General features: G+C 45.3%; 1 protein-coding gene across 2 annotated transcripts in view; it reads right to left on the bottom strand.

The window, feature by feature from the left end:
• Positions 1–3,168: 3,168 nt before the first annotated feature.
• Positions 3,169–21,123, bottom strand: part of LOC146203299 (clotting factor C-like) — a 29,294-nt gene continuing 11,339 nt past the window's right edge. For both annotated transcript variants that reach the window (XM_084588657.1, XM_084588658.1), the window contains 11 exons: positions 20,302–20,374; positions 18,804–19,001; positions 17,779–17,849; positions 16,781–16,951; positions 16,493–16,684; positions 14,396–14,584; positions 12,220–12,316; positions 11,221–11,465; positions 10,811–11,109; positions 5,257–5,424; positions 3,169–4,427 (listed from right to left, as the gene is read on the bottom strand). In XM_084588657.1, coding sequence (XP_084444783.1) covers positions 4,074–4,427; positions 5,257–5,424; positions 10,811–11,109; positions 11,221–11,465; positions 12,220–12,316; positions 14,396–14,584; positions 16,493–16,684; positions 16,781–16,951; positions 17,779–17,849; positions 18,804–19,001; positions 20,302–20,374 — 2,057 coding nt within the window. In that variant the 3' untranslated portion in view covers positions 3,169–4,073. The remainder of the gene's footprint in view (positions 4,428–5,256; positions 5,425–10,810; positions 11,110–11,220; positions 11,466–12,219; positions 12,317–14,395; positions 14,585–16,492; positions 16,685–16,780; positions 16,952–17,778; positions 17,850–18,803; positions 19,002–20,301; positions 20,375–21,123) is intronic.

Here is a 21,123-nt window from a genome sequence, read left to right as displayed (position 1 = left end):
TGAACTATATGAGAGTATTGGGTCAATACGACGTGATGCAGGAGCATAGACGGGCTTCTCTATTCGCGCAGTCTGATTTTTTTTTTTTAAAAAATGTTTGAAGGCATTTATTTACAGAATGCTTTAGCAAGAAATATCATTCATGTTGATAGCATATCTTATATTTGCAGAGCTTTGTGAAGGCAAAGTGCATGAGCCAAATTGAGAGCATTTAGCTGAGCTACTACAATTAAGAATGCATTAATAATGGGGTCGGTTTTATATCACGTGTCTTTTTTTTTTTTTTTTTTTTTACAAAATGAGTTGTCAAAAGCAGGAGGAAGAGATGAGTCACACATCAGAAGATCGCGAAAGCTTTATGAGGTGTGTAATGTTTGAGCATAAAACATTTTTTTAAGGAAATGCTTCAGGAGCCTTTGCGACACAAGATCAACGCTGGAGAAGGCCGCCTCTCGATCAGCCCATGTTGTTTTTTACGCGGTATACATATATCATGGCTTTCTTCGCCAGCTGATACCGTGGGGTAAACGTCTGCATTTATGCTTCAAAACTTGCATTAAGCTGGAAAACAGAGTCTGCATGTCAATAGCATGCAGTCTAGCTATGCTCTGTTTAAACGTTTGAGCTAGGCTACGGTCATATCTATGATTTATCCATGCATTCTTTAGCGGATCCCGGAAATGTTTGTCTCGCTAAGCGGTCGTGTTAAACTTCTGCTCAGTGATATTCTAACCGCGTAAACACAGTTACTTTGAGCGTGACATTATCTAAACAACTGTGCACATTCTCACGGCACCGTTCGCGCCGTGTTGGTGAGCTCTCCCCAAACTCATCTGCGTCTGCGTTGGAAAACAGCTCTTGCATCCTCTAGGTATCTCATAATGGTGGTAATTTTTTTACTGCATACACTGAGAGAGCGCAAAGCGACTATATATAGCTCATAACACCTCACAAATACTGCATTTTGTGGGCCAAAGCAGCAATTTCGCAATACCCGCCCCACTTCGCCGTGCTGTCCAGCTTCAGGTGACGCTGCAAACAGCGCCACCTGTTGCGGTCGACATGAAGTGCATCAAGCGCAGCCGCCATGTGAGCGCACTACAAAATTCTAGAACACTATGTAGGAAGTTAGCTCGCTCATCTCAAAATGTACTACCGATTGCGAAGGTTTCATGTTGCATGCAAGCTGCTTCTCAGTTATTGCTATTTGGTAGGATGCTTCCAAGTTTTGTGAGTCCATTGTTTTCTCATTCGACGTGCGGCCTCTTTTTGCATCATTGTGGAACGCTTTTTGTTTCTTCCAAAGCACTTGGCGCTCATAAAACTGAGCTCGCAGCATGCAAATGCTGATATACCGTGCAACGGCAAATACTGTACTGTCGGTGTCACACTACACATTTTTTTCCCGCGTGACTTTCATGCGTGAGCTTCCGTCTGCACGTGTAGCCTGATTTACGTATGCGCATCGGTCACTTAAATACGTAGATCGGTGCTGGCTTTGTAATAAATTTTGTTGGTATGCTTCATCTTTGTATTTTCGTGGTTGATATAATAAAACATGAATATATACGAGCCATACCTGTTCGATACTGTATTGCGCATTGTGCAGTTACCCGAGAGCTTTGCAGGTCAAATAAGTATACTGAGCGGGAGATGTGCTGGCTTGCTCCTTTCCTGTGCCTTCTTCTAATTGCCAGATTTGAGTGTCAACTGCACTCAAACAGAAGGATTCGAGCACAGCTCAATGACGAAGGTTGGCGAGCGCTGAAAGGCCTCTTTTAAAGGACGGCCTCTTAAATACGGTAGGGTGGATCCAGAAAAATGCCACTTTATAATTCACGCCCCCCAGTATCATCAAAACGCCACAAAATTTAGAACCTCTTCTCTCCCCTACCCTCCTTTCAGTTTTCAGGGGGCGCTGTAGTGCCCATAAGCCGCCATGTTTTGTATCGGTATGGTCCATGGTATGGGCGTCTGTATAGAGCCTTCGCTACCAGTGTACATTCACCTTGGTGAGTATACGGTGCCTTTACATTTCGGTTGGCTACCAACGCTCGTTCACGATCATCGTCTAATCTCCGGTGCGTTGCGGCCCATACGAGTTCCGCCTGTTGTTCGAATTAAAATAAGAGTGGCCAAATTCCATCGAATTAACTAAGGTTTCGTGCCCTAAAAAGGTAGATACGTTTTACTGGACCACGCGTGCCGAATGAAAAGTCCAACTAATCTCGTGTCTCGCGCTGCGGCCAATCATCGTCGCACAACGCCTCTTGAATAGGAAAAGAGACATCGAGAACTCGGAAACCAAAACTGAACAAAACGCGAGCTGCATGGCAGTACCGGAAGAAACAGTGGCTATTTTAGCCACCACTAGTTTGAAAGCTCTTTGTGGTACAGACTTCAGTAACCTAACGGTAGCTTCGCGGAAGCGGCGAACGAAAATGATAGCCTCGGGGCGTTACGTAAGTCGCTGAAAGCTACATTTGGCGCCTCGGTCATCTTTCGAACATTCTCCCCAGTGTGCACGCCATCCTGCAATCACATCGGCGCTGCAGTGCAGCCGCTTCCGCGGACACGCACGATTGAGCCCGCAGCCGAAGCACGCGCACAAGTTGGGCGGGCGGATGATCACACAGGTTTGTGGACTTAGATGGCCCCTTTTCCACGATAAGAGGCATTACGATTGCCGCGCTTCTCTTGTTCCCGACATACTTTCGGCACACAGTGCTCAAAAACCGCTGCGCACCTCTGGTTTTGTCCGAGATGTGCCTGCGCCCGATATGTCGGATCCTACGGTCACGCAGCCAGAATCCGCCGTTAGCGGTAGCTTGGAAAAAAAAAAAAAAAAAAAAAACACCCCTCAAAGTTGTTATTATATTTAGAACCCCACGAGTTCATTGTTAGAACCAACGGCTATATTAAGGTCTTAATTTGTTACTCTCATGCAATGTCAAACTTCTCATTTCGGCATAGTCGTCACACACGATACAAGGCAACAACAGCAACGGCGTCGCGGAAGGAGCGGCAAGTGTATCGTGGGATAGTATTTCGGACCACTGCATGGTCTTAACTGCCATCTAACAAAAAATGTTAAACTGGCAGTTTAATAGCAATGTAGAGCCTTCTTTGCGTGCTTGACAAAAATAATTCGGACATAACGAAAGGAAGTCTTGAATACTGTGGTTTATTTAGGCAGTAATTTTAGCTTCACGCGTTTCCAGTTATTGGCGTTTGCTTGAAGAGAGAGAGAAAAAAAAAATTGAGAGTTTATTCGCTCTTGAAAAGCTACGCTCCCGCCTTGTCTTTCGTTCCCGGTAAATACAATGGTTAGAATGGAATAGCACTGACTTTAACACACACCGGAGATTCTGCATTGCCTCCAGTTTGTGTAGCATCTGCATCTGGTTTGATGTTTACAAAACTAGGAAACGTGGTAAGGATGGCGCTATATATAGCAGCACAGTTTCTAGCAACATCACTTGCAGCTTCCACTCTGGCATATTCAACACATACACACAAAAAATTAAAATTGGGTTGAAAATGACTTAGTTTACAAAGTGACTTAGTGTAGCAAACACAATATACCCCTAGCGGTGTAGAGACACGCGGATACGACCAACCAACTTACTGTAAAATTCTATTTCGATCAGTATTCCAACCGTACGTTCATAAACAGACGTAATTTTTACATTTTATTTTGTTGCCTGATCATCAGCGTTACTTTTCTTACGTGATCTTTAAAAAGTGCACACTCGTATGACAGACCCTCCGATCATTCAACACAAAGTGTCAGGCTTGTCAAGCGACACCGATTTCTTCTTTCCGGGGTTGTATGTTAAAACCCCCAGGCAGATACTACTACTACTTGAACACATTCCATTGAAATGCGTTTGCAGCAGAAAATCAGTAAGAGTCTCCACTCAGCGGTCTTTGTGCGATTGAATAGAATGTGCGAGTCCTCCTATGTGGGCGGGTCGCGCAAGAGTTTTTCCAGTGCGCTCGAGCCACCGCCCGCAGCGCAGTGACGCATGCTTTGCTCGGCACTCGTGCAAGCAGACAGCGGATGCCGGCGCTCAGACGAACTGCCGTATCCACGGGAGGAAGGCAAAGACCCTCGTAAAGCCGCCGTACTGGTTGGCCACAGCGCATCCGGAAGGACTGCCCCAGCTCACGACGCCTTCGAGGATCCAACGCCGCTCGGTGGTGACCGCGTCATCCAGGAACACCATGGGACCACCCGAATCGCCACTGCACGCGTCGGACGTGGCGTTGGCGTGGCCCGCGCAGAACATGGCCTCGGACACGGTGAGCGGCACGCCTGCGCGCTCATACGCCTCCTGGCACTTCTCGTTCTGCACCACGGGCAGCACGGCCTCGCTCAGCACGTCAGCGTACTCGCCGCTCTCTGTCAGGCCCCAGCCGGTCACCTGGAACGACACACCCACGCTCACGCATCCTTCCCGCCAGCTCGGCCTCCCTAATGTCGATGGGGTCCACTGACTGTGTCCCATCTGTATCACTTACCGGTCACTTTTGATACGCGGTTCCGGACACGGGTGGAGAACTTCCCATTACCAACGCACGAGGGTTTTTATTCACATACCCGTAAATTCTGGACGAGCGCATTTTTTTTTTTCAAAGGGAATCTTTTTACGAACGCATTTTTTTTTCTTTTTGCATATCGTGAGACTGCAGAATAACGATTGACAGATATATCCACAGATGGATCCTCGAGGATCTATAGTTTTCTGCTATTTCTTGCAAAAAAAGCGACCATTGGTCTTCTGTGGAAGTCTCTACACTGGCGGGGCACCCGCAATCCATCCCAAGCGACGGAGGGCCGAAGCCTCTTCATCCGCTGGAATAAATAAAAAGTTCTGCTCTCTCTCTCTCCGCAGGAAAAAAAAAAAAAAAACCTTTAAAAACAGGACCTTGGTACACATCGGAAAGCTCGACCGTGCCATCATATGTTGATAATTTAGTATTGTACATTATTCGACAGCTCTTTGAGTATTAGAAGCGATCTCCAAGAAAACTGAAAAGGTGGAGACAATAAAAATTTTGTCTCTGTTATATACTGAACCTACTGCTTTTCATCTCAATCTCAGACCAACGCCGTGTTACTTCACAGACCGGGTTCTGAGGTAGGGCTTGCAAAGTAAGTGCTCTAATTTCCCTTGGATTCAGCGATGTGCTTGTCGCACAGAACGAGAAACTCGAGGTAGTTTTTGCGTGGAGCTGCCTGCGTGCACCCACCACTCCGAGCTTTCCTTCCTGCAGATGCACCCTTGCAGATCGGTCCGTTGGCAGGCAGACAGGTCGTACTCGGGGCGTCAGCTCCGCCGGCTCGTCCAGCTGCACGAGCGCGATGTCGTTGTCGTACGATGTTGGATCATAATCGAAGTTCACGTGGATCTCGGCAACCTGCAGATTATTGACAAAGGAAAGCGCGAAAAGAAAGCAAACGCTTACTCGTTGGAAGCTATTCTTTCTGTTTGTCCCCAAAGGCATCCGCTGTTTGAGCGATGGAGAACCAGAATTTTGGTAAAATTAGCTTGCTGAAAAGTGCAGACATGGCTTCAGTGGCGTTGTAATACCAGTGACTGAGGACATAAGATAACAGATGAATCACGTTGGCTGCTGGGCAACTAATTTGTATTAGTAATTTGGCTATTACAATGACGCGCCTAGCCGCACATAGAGATTTTTTTCGTAGCTGGCCGTTGTTGATAGCCATATTACTGTTAATAATTCCGAAAAAGTGGTTTCGGTCGGCAGTGCTGTGGCTAAAAAAAATTATGACCTTCGCGCACGTTTCAAACAACGCGTGTGTTGGGAGCCTGCGCTATTAGCCTCGAGATCGAGCAGAGTCGCCACCTAGCGTCATAGTGGCGAACCCTATGAAGTGTGGATGCGTGTTCGCGTCGCGTGCCAGCGCGCAGGGATTTACGTGCGCGCGTGCGGCGTGTACAAGAGTTCTTTTTGTTTGCTTCGCGGTTCCTGAGCGCTTTCGCTTACTTGTCTGCTTCTTGAAAAAGAAATATGTAGAGGCCATTACCGCACGCTCCATTAAAAATATATATATATATATATACTTGTCCATATCGAGTATGTCAGGCAGGAAAGGACATATCATCAGTCGCGGTCTTCGGCGCTTGAGATTCTTTGACAAGCGGTGCCTCAAACGAAACGCTGCTATTGTTAGGCGCCTTGTCAAAGCAGAACAGGTTGCTGCCGTCAATAAAACTTAAAGCAAACGCTCAAAAATCGCATATACCCATTTCTGTTTGGAATACCGCAACTACTGAAACATACGACCGCAGACTGCTGCATAACAAAACCCAGTTTGAACAAGCCACTCTGTGCCTTCGGTATCCACGATAGATTTGTCTGAGTTCTTTATTATTATTATAATTATTAATATTTTTTTGTTTTTTGCTGTTAAACCTTTGTCGGGGTGCCTCAGGTAGGGCGCTCGACTGCTGATTTCGAGAAACGGGAGTTCGATCCCGGCCGTTTCGAAAGGCGCTCCCCGGCTGTGGAATTTGACGGCGCGTTAAACAATCCCACGTGGTCAACGACACCGAGGCCCGCCCCTACATCATCCGTCATATAGCCGATGTCGCATGTTAAACCCATATATGCATTTCATCTCATTTTTTTTTTTTCTGTTGAAGGATTCTGCGCATCAGTAACAGTGGTAATGAGCACAATTCGCTTTAGAGAAATGCTTGAACATTTGAGAAACAAATCTTCCCAGCCCCTGTTACACTAATATTACATAATACACATAAATCAATGTCTGTCTTTGTACTGTCGTGATAAGATTAACTGCATTTCTTTCAGGATAGTTTTATATCCGGCAGCTGCTTTGGAAGTAAACGGCAGAGCCGCCCCAAGTCACTGCTTAACAATAATCCCAATGATAAAGAAATCATCCTTCAAAATTTCTTGCCAGAACATGACAGCGACCTAACTTTTTACGATGTCTTCGTAGCTACTGATTCGTAGCTTGCACTTAAACGTTACTGAAAATTAATCGCTGATAGTCCTACATTTTGTCAAGTGTGCAAAAGTTCTGTCACATGATGAAATTCATTGTCATGGGAAAAAAATAATTACACTACTAGTTTACTAATTATAAACATCATACACATCAGAAATTCCTTATACTTCTCTGTTTCACGAAATCATTTGAGTCATTTCACAGTGCAACACCAGATTATCTGCCGCGAGAAGCATCAGCCTTATTGTGAGCTCGGCAAACTTAGTCCACTCATCGCTCTACACGAGAGCAGTCAGCTTTCCTGTGCGGCGTGGTTTCCTGTACAGTGACGGCGTAATCTCATTTTGGGGGAATACTTGTGCCTGGTTGTCAAGCCAGAGTTGATGTCCACTCAGTCTACGGCAACCCGCCGGGCAGTACGCTGTCAGTGCTATATTTAACCTGCGTAATCCTCGAGTCGAGTACGATTTAATGAACCAGGCTGCATCGATTCAATCTAAAGTACTGCAGGTCAGAGCACGAACCGTGATCTCCGTGGGCTTGACACTAAATTTGCCTTTCTCACACGTATAAGACACGCGCACGCTGTTGAAAAGGCGATAAGATATGTCACCTTCAGGCCCAAGTATCAGGCCTGTGAGCGCCATACAGCGCAAAAGCGTGCAAAGCAATGCCAGTAAATCTAAAAGACGCGTGGTTGCGTGCCTTAATTTCCTAAAATCCGTGCATCCTTTTTTTTTTTTTTTGCTGCATTGGCAAAATCCACGGATTTTTGTCTGCTTTCTACAATATTGGAACAGTCTAAACAGTAAATCGCTAATGCATTGCATAAGACACGGTTTCCTGGCCAACAAACCCGCCGTAAACTCGGAAGCAGACATACGCCGCGTGCGTTTCTGCGAGCGCCGCAGGCTGCCGATCCCCACTATCGGAGCGACGGTGGCGCCACCTCTAGGTCGATCTCGCGGCTAATAGCTCCCATCACTTTGCAGGATTCAGGGCTGGGTAAGATACTTCGAAAAAGTATCTTCGATGCTGATACCCGATACTATGAAAAATTGTATTTCCGATGCCGATACAAGATACAGGAACGAAATCGAGTTTCGATACAGATACTCAGTACTGTATCGTCAATACTTCGATACATCACTGAAATCCTAACATAATAAAGGTGGTTAATACGAATAGCGGCATTAGTAAATTTTACCGTACTTTGTGGAATCTTTAGCGAATACACCAGCACAGAGTAATTGTTTGGGCAGCTGTCCTTGTCAGAACTTCACAGTGAATTGAAGCTATGGTTACAGTTTAGCGATTGCTTCTACAAGCAGCCTAGCAAAATATTTCCTTTAACAATGCTCTTCATGCGAACCGACCTGTGAGCGAACTCAGCAGTTATACTCCCATTAGTGCGATAACAAACTTTTGAAGCTCTGCATATTGTTAAAAGCTAGAAGGAAAACAAGAAAAATAAAATGGCTGAACGTTATTTAGTCCGGAAAAAGCGCGACGTGGACGTGCTAAAAGCGATGCCAAAGAGAATTAAAGGCCTCTCTACATACGCACACGAGCACATCGCAGTGTTTCATTAGATTAAGGTGTCTTTTATCAGCGTGTAAGAGCGAACTACAGCCGCGTTGACTCAAGCATCCTGGAGGTAGTTAGAAAACTCGAGGTTTACTAGTATCGCTGGAGAAATAGAGCTGGTTATAGATAAAAGAAGTACAGAAAGTGGCTAATATGGCGTCAATCAATTCGCATATTTCAAAAAATTCAAGTTTTATTTTTTGAAAGTAGAGGTATCTACAAGTTTTATTCAAGGTTTGCTCAAATGGTTTTCGCAAAAAACTTGTTTGACAACGCATAACTTGTTATTCGAACTGTGCTGGAAAATTGCATTCATAGCTTTCATGTCGTGCATTTCATAAAATTTTGGACGTCATATTATTCCAGAAAAGAAGTCTAGAGTGAGCCTCTTCCCTGTGCAGTTATAAAGGATGGATTTGTTTTCCGTCAAACGCCGGCACCATACAAGAATGTTGTTAGCCGACTGCATCGTGGTAGATGAAGCCTTGGAAGCTTGTGCTCTTTCCGCCAAGGAGAGCCAGCACGCGGAGCCCAGGGGTTCTGGGTTGTGCATGTTACTGCGTCCGACAGGACATTGAGGGCACTGTTTGACGAGAATAAAACGCCGCAGAGACGGGGGCGGATGGCAAAGGGCGGGAAAAGCGGGTACCGCAGTGTGCGTGATCCCTACAGCGAGTTCGCCTTGCGTTTCCGCTTTGTTCATATCTCTCTGTAGGCTTAGCAGCTTCGTAGTACGCACTCGATGCTCAAAAGTAATGTACCTCGTGACCACCCACTTACCATTGCCTCCTTCAGTTTAGAAAAAAAAAGGGAATCTGGAATTGTGGTTGCCGTCGACGGGCAGGGGAATTGGTAGGGAACTCAGGCGGTACTACAAGCCGAGCTGTCTCAGGGCCTGTACTACCGTCTGATCGAGCGCCCAGTCTCACAGTGGTTTCAATACTTGAAGTGTTCTTTAGTATCGAGTATCTTCAAAATACACGATGTTTTAAAAATGTATTTTCGATACTGATACTCAGACACTTTAATTTTCAGCACACGATACTTAATACCTATACACAAAATTTATCTAGACAGTATCGAAGATACATGTATCTTCGATACTGCCCATGACTGGCAGGATTCCGTACCGCACGTGTCACGTGCACGGACGAAAAAAAGAAAGTCACGTGTCATGTGTGCCATGGAGGACGCTACACTGGTGGGCTCGCGCGCCAAAGACACGCGATGCTTGACTGCACGAGCGATAGCCATACCTGACGCGTCAGAGCACCCGAATGAAATTCCGTTTTTGAAATTAAAAAAAAAAAAGAAAATTATTGGCTATTACTAGCGCTCAGCTGTAAATTTCCAATTGCAACTGAGCGTTTAATCATAACGGCCAAAAAGCGAACTATAATAAATTTATTACTCTGCTTGCTAGCTAAACTGACTCACCTATTTTACGATGTCTGTCAACATTGCTATTTTCGAGTGACATTGTCCTATCTGCCGCATCTCCGGCTGTTGACTAGACATCTTCATATGCCTCATTTTCAGGTGCGAAGTGTGTTGACGTGTAAACTCCTCCCTTTAGAAGTTCGGAGTTCATTGCGATATATTTTGAGATTGTGGAGCGATTACGTCCAATTTGCAATAAAATATTATGGTAAATTTCTGGCGGCGAAATACCAACCTTATCGGCGTAGGGGCGAAACGCTATTGAAAATTAATGTTCTGACAGGCTGTTCTACATTGAAAACATTTGTTTCAATTTCCTTGCGCGTAGCGCAGGAATACTCGCGACTGTAACGTTTATATATATATATATATATATATATATATATATATATATATATATATATATATATATATATATATATATATATATATATCTATATATATATATATATATATATATATATATATATATATATATATATATATATATATATATATATATATATATATATATATATAGATATATATATATATATATATATATATATATATATATATATATATATATATATATATATATATATATATATATATATATATATATATAAACTTGAAGTAGGTGACACACGGTGAAAAAACAACACCGTGTGTCACCTACTTCAAGTTTATGACCTACCGGACCCATTCGAGCTTCAACCCCCTCCCTATATATATATATATAGATTTGCGTATAGTAAGAGCAGGTATGGCCGGCATGCGCACATAAGGCAGTCTCACCTGACGAACTTGTACGTGGGAGTCGTCCTTGCTGTCGCTGCGGAAGTGCTTGCCCAGCGAGACACGCAGGATATCACGCGGTATGACTATGCGTGAGGACTCATAGGTGACGCAGTGAGCCGCAGTGAGCACCCACGTCTCGGACAGAAGGCTCCCGCCGCAGTTGACCACCCACTGGGCGCTGCCGTTGGCCGCCGGGTCGCGCACGCTCAGCGCCGCTTGCCACGGCCACTGGCCCAAGTCCGAAGCGTTGCCGTTGTAGATGAGCGGGCTGCGTGGAGAGTCCGACCGGCCGCACACTGCAGAACGCAGCAGACGCGTTCGTTAGATCAAGTGTTAACTACAATGTCCGCATTAACACTAAGAGGGAGGGCAGAAAAGGCACGACGGGTGAGAGCAGCGGTACTCACCCGGAATGCAGGTGGCAGGCAGTCCGCTCCATTGGCCCGAGGAGAGGCATCTGCGCACTGTGGAGCCGGACATCTCGTACTGCGGCAGGCAGGCGTACTCGGCGCGCGAACCGACCCGGTGGTGGCCAGGTGGCAGAACAAAGTTCGCCTCTTCAGCCGCCCTAGACTCGTTGGCCGATTCGTAGGCTGTTGAGCTGAGGCTGAGTGGTCGTTGAAGCCGCACTGGTACACCCGATCGTGCGTGCCTGCGCAAGCACCGGCGCCGGGTCCCGGGATTAACTTCAGCTGTCATCTGATGCTGGTAACTGCTGCATTGTTATCTGTTATTCGCGTTTCAGGGACCGAATTTTCTTGGGTCTGGACGCATGTTGTAAATAATTAGTTGAAACTCACGCCTAAAGGCTCTTTCGTCAATCTTCAAATCCACTACATGCGTTGTCTCCAAATTCTGAAATTTGGGAATCATTCAGTTTCTCGGTGTGGGTAACATGAGCCGGGGAACGAAGTAATTTTTTTTTTTTTTCGTAAGAGCAGAAACTTCGTTTACTTTACCAGAATGTGGCTGAAATTCGCCACGGAAACTTACTTTAAGCCCAGAAAGAGAACAGGACTTACAAAACTGATGTAGGATAAAAATGACAAGGCATCGACAAGTCCATAAATATATGACCTGCTTCGTTTTATATATTCTAGTCGCGTCCGGCTCGGTTATTCGGACGTATATATACGGCGCTGACTGAAGTGTTCAGCTGCGAATTAAATATTTTCCACTGCGAACCTGCTTCCTCAGAACAAAAGCAGGCTCGTCATTTCATTGAGATCTCTCCGCTCCCACTGGACTCTAGGTGAGAGATGCCGCGAAAGTTTGTAAGCCCCTAGCATACACGTATTTCGGAGCTGAAGCCGGGATGCAATTACTGCCAGTGGCCAGACCTAGAGACAAAAGATTGAATGAAAAAAAAAAAAAAAAAGAAAAGGAGATATCACAAGATCTCGCACCCACGCACTGGCCCACGGCGGGGGTCTCCTCCTCGTATCGGAGGTAGCACGCGGATTGTCCCGTGGCTCGGCACTTCCGGCTCTCCGCAGGTGATAACTGAAAGGCGACAGAGCGGTCACAATGGTATACGTGGGGAGCCGTTCATCGGTTCCTTCTATTCTTCGCTTATTCAGCAAGCATGCTTCCATATATTCAATTTATTTCAACATGCATTTAGGTAAAAATCAGCGCATCAAAAATAAATGCAAACAACTACTCCAACCAAAGCAAAAGAGCGAATTCCACAGCTGTCTGCCACCGCATGTAGCCAACGTCGTAACGCACGAAACGTGCCAGGCTGGCCTCAACCTTGAATCACACGCGTACGTCCAATGGGAAGGATGACTTTGAGTTGAACGCCGCTGAATGGCTCAAAATTAGTTAGCTCGGTGATTTACATCAAATTTGAATCTCTCCTGTCAGCAGAAGGGGAAGTAAAATTAAATCTCAATAGTCTCCACTGAGGCTTCTTCAGGTGAAATCGGTCGGGATGGTGCGGTTGTGTTCTCCAATCAGATTCTGCGCTCTGGCTTTATTTTTCTTTTACTAGTGGAATCGCACCGCTGTTTCGCTACAGCATGCAAAATATTAGGCACGAATGCATTACATAAACAACTTTTGTCGCATTCATCCCTTTTAAATAGGCTAAAAAGGCACTTTACGCAAGAACAGGAAATAAGAAACCGATGCGGCCATGTTGGCATACACAGCCAGGTTTGCTTTTTGGGGTACAGTGCCTGTTTCTTGCCGGTTCGCTCAAAAGCGCATTGATATTGTTTACTTCATTATACAGAAAGCCTTTTTCATTTAGGCCGATTTCTGGAAGCCATTTACTTTAGTGAATGATTCCTGGTGGCAAATATAATCCGATTATGAATGCGTGCATACCTGACAGTACTTCTTTACGGGTCATTAGTGAGCGATGGCGCTCATTATATTTATCATATACATTGACGTTTTTACTGCACACCTTAAGCGTATAACATGAGAGAGCACTGAACAAGGATTGAGGGGAAGCCTCAGTCCACAACGTTTCGACAAGCCCACTTGTGGAAACGTTGGCTCGGCTTGTGGACTGAGGCATCCCCTCAATCCTTGCTCAGTTCTCCTTCATACCGTGCAGCCATCTTCTTCCTCTCGTTCCACAGTTAAGCTCATAACAGTTGATTAAAGGGCAGACTTTTGAAATCTCGTAATTGCTAGCAATAATTTTCAAATCCAGGCCGTAGAAGTCGACTTCACATGAGGAAGATGTGGCCGAAGGAAGACAAGAATTCTGCAGGTTGAGTTTAACCAGGGCCTTTTAGGTCACTTGCTGAACTTGGTACAACACTGTAGTTAAGACATCGCTACCGCTTTCACATTATATCTGCGGTATCTGATTATTGTGGTCTGGCCCGGCTGAAGTGTTTTTTTTTTTTATTTTCGAATAGGTACGTATAGTACGTATGCGAGATAACGTCCTCGCATACGTACTATACACATGGACTATGAAAGACGCCGTAGTGGAGGACTCCGGATAAATTCCGACTACCTGGGATTCATTAACGCTCATTGACATCGCACAGTACACGGTATTTTAAAATTCTGCCTCCATCGAGACGCGGCTACCGCGGCAGGCATTAATCCCTCATCCTTGGACTCGGCAATCAAATGCTCACTAGGCCACCGCGGAGAGTCTTTCACAGAGGTTAGGCGAAAAAAGAAAAAGGAGGGGGGGGGTCAAGTTTTGACTAACGATCTCACGTTTCCTGAACAAACACGGTAATGTGGAAAGTTGTACACATGATCGCAAAGTTTCTCGTAGAAAAACAGCAATGAGAAAAGTGTTAGCACAAGCAACTGAAGTAAGTTAAAGCAGCGAAAACATTCATTGAAGGATGACACTAAATGCTAGGGGAAATCATCGCACAATTGGTTTGTACTCAATGCTTGCACGGCAATCCTAATACAACAACCCTCATTTAGAGATTTCGAAATGAAATATATAATTAATACCCATAAGCAACCAAGAACTGCTCTTCCTACGCAGATGTACCCCTGCGAACAAAAGTAAATTGAGCACGCTATTCGCACATCTACACTACAAGCGCCCTTCAGCGTGCACAATGAAGCAGGCTGGGAAGTAACGCACACCTTTGACGCAGCGGGGCTTCTGGGCGCTCCAGGTGCCGTTGGCCGTGCACGTGATAGTGCCCTCTCCGCTCAGGTAGTGCAGATCTTTGCAGTAGTAGGCGATACGGCTGCCCTCCAGGAATCGGCCGTGGGAAGCCCTCTCCACAAGCGCGGAGCCCTCCTTGATAGGACCAGGATCCTCACACTGAACTGCATGCACGTTCGCAGGTGGGTTCGTATAGAGCGCACACTTGTATCAATGTCTCTATAATCTATTCACTCCCCCTCATTTTTTTTTCTGACTTATTCCAGTTAATCATTCTTCCAGTGTTCACGTTTGCCCTCCTTCACAGCACGCATGGCCCTAGGAACGATGCTGCGTTGGGAAGCAGCCTGCTGGTTCGCTTTTGACAACACACCCCTCTACACCGTCACAGCAACTCCTCGTAGTGCGGCACGAGTGCTGTAAATAGCCGACGACCTAAATTTTGGAGAGATATTTTATCGTGACATAAACGGGCTGAGAAAAATACAGATAATTTTGATAAGCCCATGCGGTTATTATTATATTTTTTTTTTTTTTGCGCGATCAGGATCTACGCTGTAGTCACCGTCTGCAGTGACTGTTCGAGTCTAACAAGAAAAGAGTACTTCAAGGTCTTGCTGTTGTGTACACAGTATAAAAATGTTGTTGTTTGCTGTTTAGGGGTTTCACGTCTCAAAGTGACTCAGCTATGAGAGACCCTGTAGTTGAGGGTTGCGGAAATTTCGACCACCTGGGCTTCTACTGACATCGATCACACAGCACAAGGGCACCTAGCTTTTCGCCTCCATCGAAAAGCGGCCGGCGCGGCCGGGATTCATCCCGCATTCTTGGGCGCAACAGTCGAGCGCCCTAACCAGTGCACCACCGCGATGGGTACACAGTGTAAACTATAATTTACGAAGATAAGCTCCGAAACGGTAGTCTAACCTCAGCAGAAAGATTAGGAATCTACATGGTCATCTCAGTCGGGTTGTACACAAAGACAATAATGAACAAAATTAAAAAAAAAAAAAACTGTCGCAGAGTATGGCGGGCAACGAAAGCGTTTCGAAATCTGCGCATGCAGAATTCAAAACAAAGACTAAAGATCTCCTGTTCGACGAGTTGCGCCATCTAGCCAGGTTGACACAAAATACCTCAACACAGCCATGGCCTCCGCGATCGGCTCCGTCGCAGCGCAGCGCCGTTGCGACGGAGCCGATCGCGGAGGCCATGACACAGCAGTCCCGTGTGGTAGGGAGCAGCAAGTTAACCTCGAGCCACGAATTACTCTTCATCTATGCGAAAAACGCATGTCAGACATGGCAAAGGCATACAGAAACGAACATGCAGGGACGTAATGGGCAGCAGTAAGAGAAATGCTTTCGCATTATAGCAGCTAAGCAGACTTAAGTTCACCCCTTGAAGTTTTTTGTCGTCAAGTATGCGTAAATATGTTGGGTGACAACTGCACCAAGTAAGCGGCAGTCCAGCCCAGATTCCACTGTTGGTACTTCGATTTACGGTGCAGAAGGTCGCTATGAACAGCTTTAAATGTAGTTTAGTAACAATGTGTATCGTGTGTAATCTGTCTTGAAAACAGGTGATTCGCATGGTCAGGTGGTGACATAAAGAAGGCATGACAGATCATTTTAGTGACAAACTACCACGGGAGGATATAAAGAGGCCACAACCGGATCTAACCTTGCCAGTGAACTGGCAACCATCGATAGGAAGGTTGCCACTTGTCCATTACGACTGAACAATATCTTCAGTTTAAGCTCAAAATCTAAGCATCTAGTCCTTCAAACATGGTAACGAGCTAAATACAAGGTACGATAAATATTCACAGTGCATTGTCACCCGGAACCTCTCTGAACAACTGTTGCTACTAGCAAAAAGACTGTTTCATGAAAACTACGCCATTTAAATAATGCTTGTTTTATTTTGCTACTCTGTCAGTTATGCGCAACAGAAACAGCGTGCGTAATTACACTAAAAAGGTTTTTGTTTTATGGTTCACGCTCACAATCCGTTGAATTCGAGCATTCGCCACAAATCAGTGGAACTTTCTGTCATGTTCTAATGCTCACCGAGCTTCAAGGTCTTGAGCGCAATGCAAATGACCGGGAGGCTGAGGCTGCATGGCCTTGTGACGATTTCGGGCTGTCCAGAGTTCGCTACGCTGAGGGCCTGGCAAGCGCCTCCAGCTGTAGCGTCGTTTTCCGTGACGGGCAGAAATGGCGACTGAACTCGAGGTTCGGAGAGCCAAGTTTCTGCAATTCCTGTGAATAACAAATACGACACGAGGGATATTAATTGCTACATAAGAGTGCATTTGATACTACAAAAATACCGCTGGAGTAGAGAGAAAAGCTCACCGTTAGCTGCGATAAATTCCGCTATGAGAGTTTTGGTCGCGTTGTCACCCCGCAAAGCAGGTGCCTGGCTGCCTAGATTCCGGCAAAAATTGGTAGCTTCTGCTTGAGGACGGGTTTTTCCGGCCGAATAAAAGCAATAGCTGCCAGAATCTCTCCACCTGGCAGGGCATCCTGCGTAATTGAGGGAAGCAATATGCAAACACCAAAATTATTGATTTTTTTTTAGTTATACTAAAACTTCGTTTCTAAGGGCATGACGTTACAGCTTTTATGGCCCCCTTCAACAGCTTCACTCCCAAATTCTTGTCCCCGTATATACACTCACAACTCGTCGACATGCACTTTAAAACTCGCTTAAGCCCTAATTCCGTGCTTAGTGTCTCTGTAATCTCATACACACTCATTAGCATGAAGTCGTTAACCACCTTATTATGTGAAACATCAGCCGATAGATGCATAAAACCCGGCTTTAACCAAGTCAAGAAGGACAAGTCGTACGAATGTAGCCGGGTGGCCTATAGGCGTATAGTGTGTTATTCGACATGCAAAGGTCTCGGATTTATTTGTCATCTCATCCAAATTCAAATTTCCTTTTCAGCGCCATTATGACGTTTAAGTCATGTTACAAGCTTGTAATCACAATCCATCTAATATTTCAATAAGTTGAATTTCACCGTTCCACGTACGACGCCAAACATTTTCTACCAGTCCGGGGTTTATTTACACGCACAAAAAATAAGGCATGCGAGGGCATTAACGCTGATTCCTTAAAGTTTGCAACCGTGGCTGAGAACGAGCGGCGATAATAGGGCGCTCCAGAAGCCCAACTCGCAGGTTGTGGATGCTCTAAATCGAAAGGAAGTGCATCGATGTCGGCTTCAGACGGGTATTTAAGTTTCTAAAAAATTGTCTCAGACATTCGCTAAAAACTGTTCCTGATAAATAAGAACCACGAGCTCACTAGAAGCGCGAGAAAGTGAAAACGCGAGCTTAGGCACCTTCTTCGGGAATCCTCCATTGAGAGTCGTCCACAGTCACAAATTTAAAGCTGGCACCCGGCGATGAGAAGCTGAAAATATCAAAGGTAAACTGTCAGAAGGCTGTAAAGAAAAAAATTAAAAAAAAAAGAACAGAAGACGCTTTGACAGTAAACATGTAAGAGGGTCTTGCCATGAAAACTGACGTTTTCGGAGGGTCCTGCATGTGTACACCCAAGGTGGTGAGCTGAGCGACTAGGTGATATAAGCAATATATATGCACATGTTGATTTAAACCATGCATATCTAGTACCGTATAAAAGTAGGCCACCGTGTTTTCGCAGTAACTCGAAGAGTTTATTGCGTGATCGTTTTCGCCCGCTCAAGTCGGATCAAGCAGCTGAAAATGTTTCCGTTTCAAGCCTGCGTTGAGTGCGTTCAGAAGGAGCCATCGGTCTCCTCAGGAAACTGTCAGCAGATTCCACTCCGTCGACACCACAGATTTGCGCAATCATGCAACGCTGTCATTTCTTTCGTTTATGGGGTTCGGTTTGGTTCGGTTTGCGAGATTTAACGTCCCAAAGCGATTCAGGCTATGATACACGCCGTAATGAAGGACTCCAGAAATTTTGACCACCTGTGATTCTCTAACATGCTCTAACATCGCACAGCACACGGGTGTCTTACTTTTCGCCTCCATCGAAAAGCGACCGCCATGGCTAGGATTCGATCCCGCATTCTCGGGCTCAGAAGTCCAGCGCCCCAACCGCTACACCATCGCGGGATTGTTGTAGAGCTATCGATGAGAAATGTGATATACGAGCTAATTCCAAATGATTGAAACTTTACCACGCGGAGTAAAAAGCGCATTTGCATAGTATCCTACATTGTATGACGGCTCAAAAGAAGATGTTCAGAAATACAGTTCCACTAATAAAATAATAATTCTGAATTCCCAAAATGAAATCAAACTTTTATGCAAAGTATTCTTATTATTAAAATTCTTTAAGTTTGGGCCTCTGTGGCTTCGCGATTGATGTGCTCACTTTGCCGAGGATACACCGTGCGACGTGGAGGCGGCAAAGTCGGCGTACACGCCCGTGGCTTGCACGTGCACCCCGCCGCCGGCGTTGTTCAGCCGGCCGGCATGCACAGCAGCGCGGCACACAGAGGACAGCACGTGGTACTGGTAGGAACCAATCACAGAGCCGGACACCAGGCCGCAGCCGGGGGGACAGTGCACCCTGCGCAGAGCACATGAAAGCAACAAGAGAAACGCTTCAATATTTCAAGTCTGCAGGCTCTTGCTAGAGTTTCCGCAAAATGAATTCTCCGAAATGTGTTCTACATATCGTACGATTTATTTTTTTTTTCATTTCATGCTTGTGTGCTGGCGCCCGTTTATTTTTATTTATTTTTTTAGTTTATGTGCGGCAGAACTAGCGCATATGCACTAGCATGAGCCGTCATGCTTTGCTGTAGATTTCACCACAGACACGCCGATATCTTGAGGTTGCATTTCGCACCATCCGGGGTAGCGGCAAACTTCACTTCGAATCACATAAATTAATATTTTCGTGCAGCAAACAACGCGTAAATATGGCACGATATTTTTACCGAACTATGCATTAAATAAATAAATTCCAGTCTAGAGCAAAATGCACGAGTCGAAGCCTTCAGGGCATCTGCGTCCAGTCTTGCAGCGTCTATACGCTATGCTATGTATTCGTATATATACATAATACATGTTATGGTCTACAAAAAAGGTCATTTTTGACTAGAGGGTCGTTAAAAAATAATCATGAATATAGACCCGGATCTATGACAGTCCGGCCTTCTCATGAAGCATGTTGTTGACTAAATTTCCTACGTCGCGCCTGTTTTAACACTGCCTGTATCTCTAACCCGACCAAACCATCAGAAAAAAAAAAATGAAATAACGTGCTCTCATTTCCGTCATCTATATCCTCACCCAGGGTGGCCGATATGCAAATCCGAAAATAATGATGCCAACATTCGCCACTTGCTGTCGGACTCCCCAGCATTGAAACCCACGAGAGTCCGACACCTGGTGGCAGCAGGTATTTCACCGAGAAATCCTGTTTCATAATATCGCCTGGACGCAGGGACCACATCATCGCTCACTCCTGGACTTCATAAAATCAGCAAGCCTTTTTTCATTTGTTCAATCATTTCTCCATCCTTCGTCACATACCCCTTGATGCCCTGAGGCAATGAATACCGTTAAAAATGAAATAAAACCAAACATGATACCAGTGATAAGAGACAAGTTATGAAGCCAGAGTCAACATCAGCGTTTGCCTCTTGTCTATATTCACGCGAGTACGCTCCATATTTCACTGCGTCTAACACCGCCAACTAGCCAAGCTGTTCGCTCGCATAAAAATTAGGTACATGCAAAATTATTCATGGAGCACAGAAATGTCCTTCAGTTTGCCTTGAATTTGCATACTGGAGTATGAAAAAAAAAAGCATTCATTTCGTCACGAAACATCAGCGCTGTAAATATGCAGTCGTGCTTACCTCACTGCAGTGTCGCTATCATCGGTGAAGATCTCGTTGGCTTTCGTTGAGCAAGTGACTTCCATTTCAGAAACTGTAAGAGAGCAAAGCACTATATTTACCTCGAGGTGAGGGTCTTTGTTCATAACTGTGCAGCGATCAAGCTATGCTGTGAAAAGTTTCGTAACTGCCCAGTCACACACTCCAAAAAGGAAGTGAGTCGCATTTCTGGTGACGGACTCCCTAAATTTCTATGAGGTATTTTAAATGTGACTCAACCGTGGACATTTTCATTACTGACAGTTGATTTCACAGCTGAGGTGGCAACGCCAGTGTTACTCCGCTGATATTTAGGAATCCTTACTGGGGAAACTCGGGATTTTCAGCACTTAAGCAAAAGCTCGTCTTATTCCTTCTGACAGCGTACGCTATTTTTTACATACCAATAAACAGGTTGAAGTGAAAATGAACTATCTCCCGAAATGCATCTGCCCTCGCTTTACCGGCACTTCACTGTGTCTCAGATATTGTAAAAATAGCTACAATGTTACCACCGCTCACCTCACGTAATCAGGACATGTAAGCGTATACGCATATCGTGTTGCGTGGAGCATGACGAATTGAAGCTAGACAACAGTTTGCAGTAATTCAAGGTGGTTTGAGGCGTATTTCTCAATTTGTAACACACACACACACGCACACGCACACACACACACACACACACAAATAGGAATTGGGGCCAAGATACATATGAACATAAGCAGGGTTTAATTGTTTGTGCGCTACGCGAGCCATTACATATGACGTAGCGCTGCGGATCATGATAACGATTTCAAAATTAAC

The sequence above is a fragment of the Amblyomma maculatum genome, chromosome 1, assembly GCF_055883805.1.
Source record: "Amblyomma maculatum isolate TAMU_Amacu chromosome 1, ASM5588380v1, whole genome shotgun sequence".
In the NCBI taxonomy this organism is placed as follows: domain Eukaryota; kingdom Metazoa; phylum Arthropoda; class Arachnida; order Ixodida; family Ixodidae; genus Amblyomma; species Amblyomma maculatum.
This window is presented reverse-complemented; position numbering and strand designations above follow the sequence as displayed.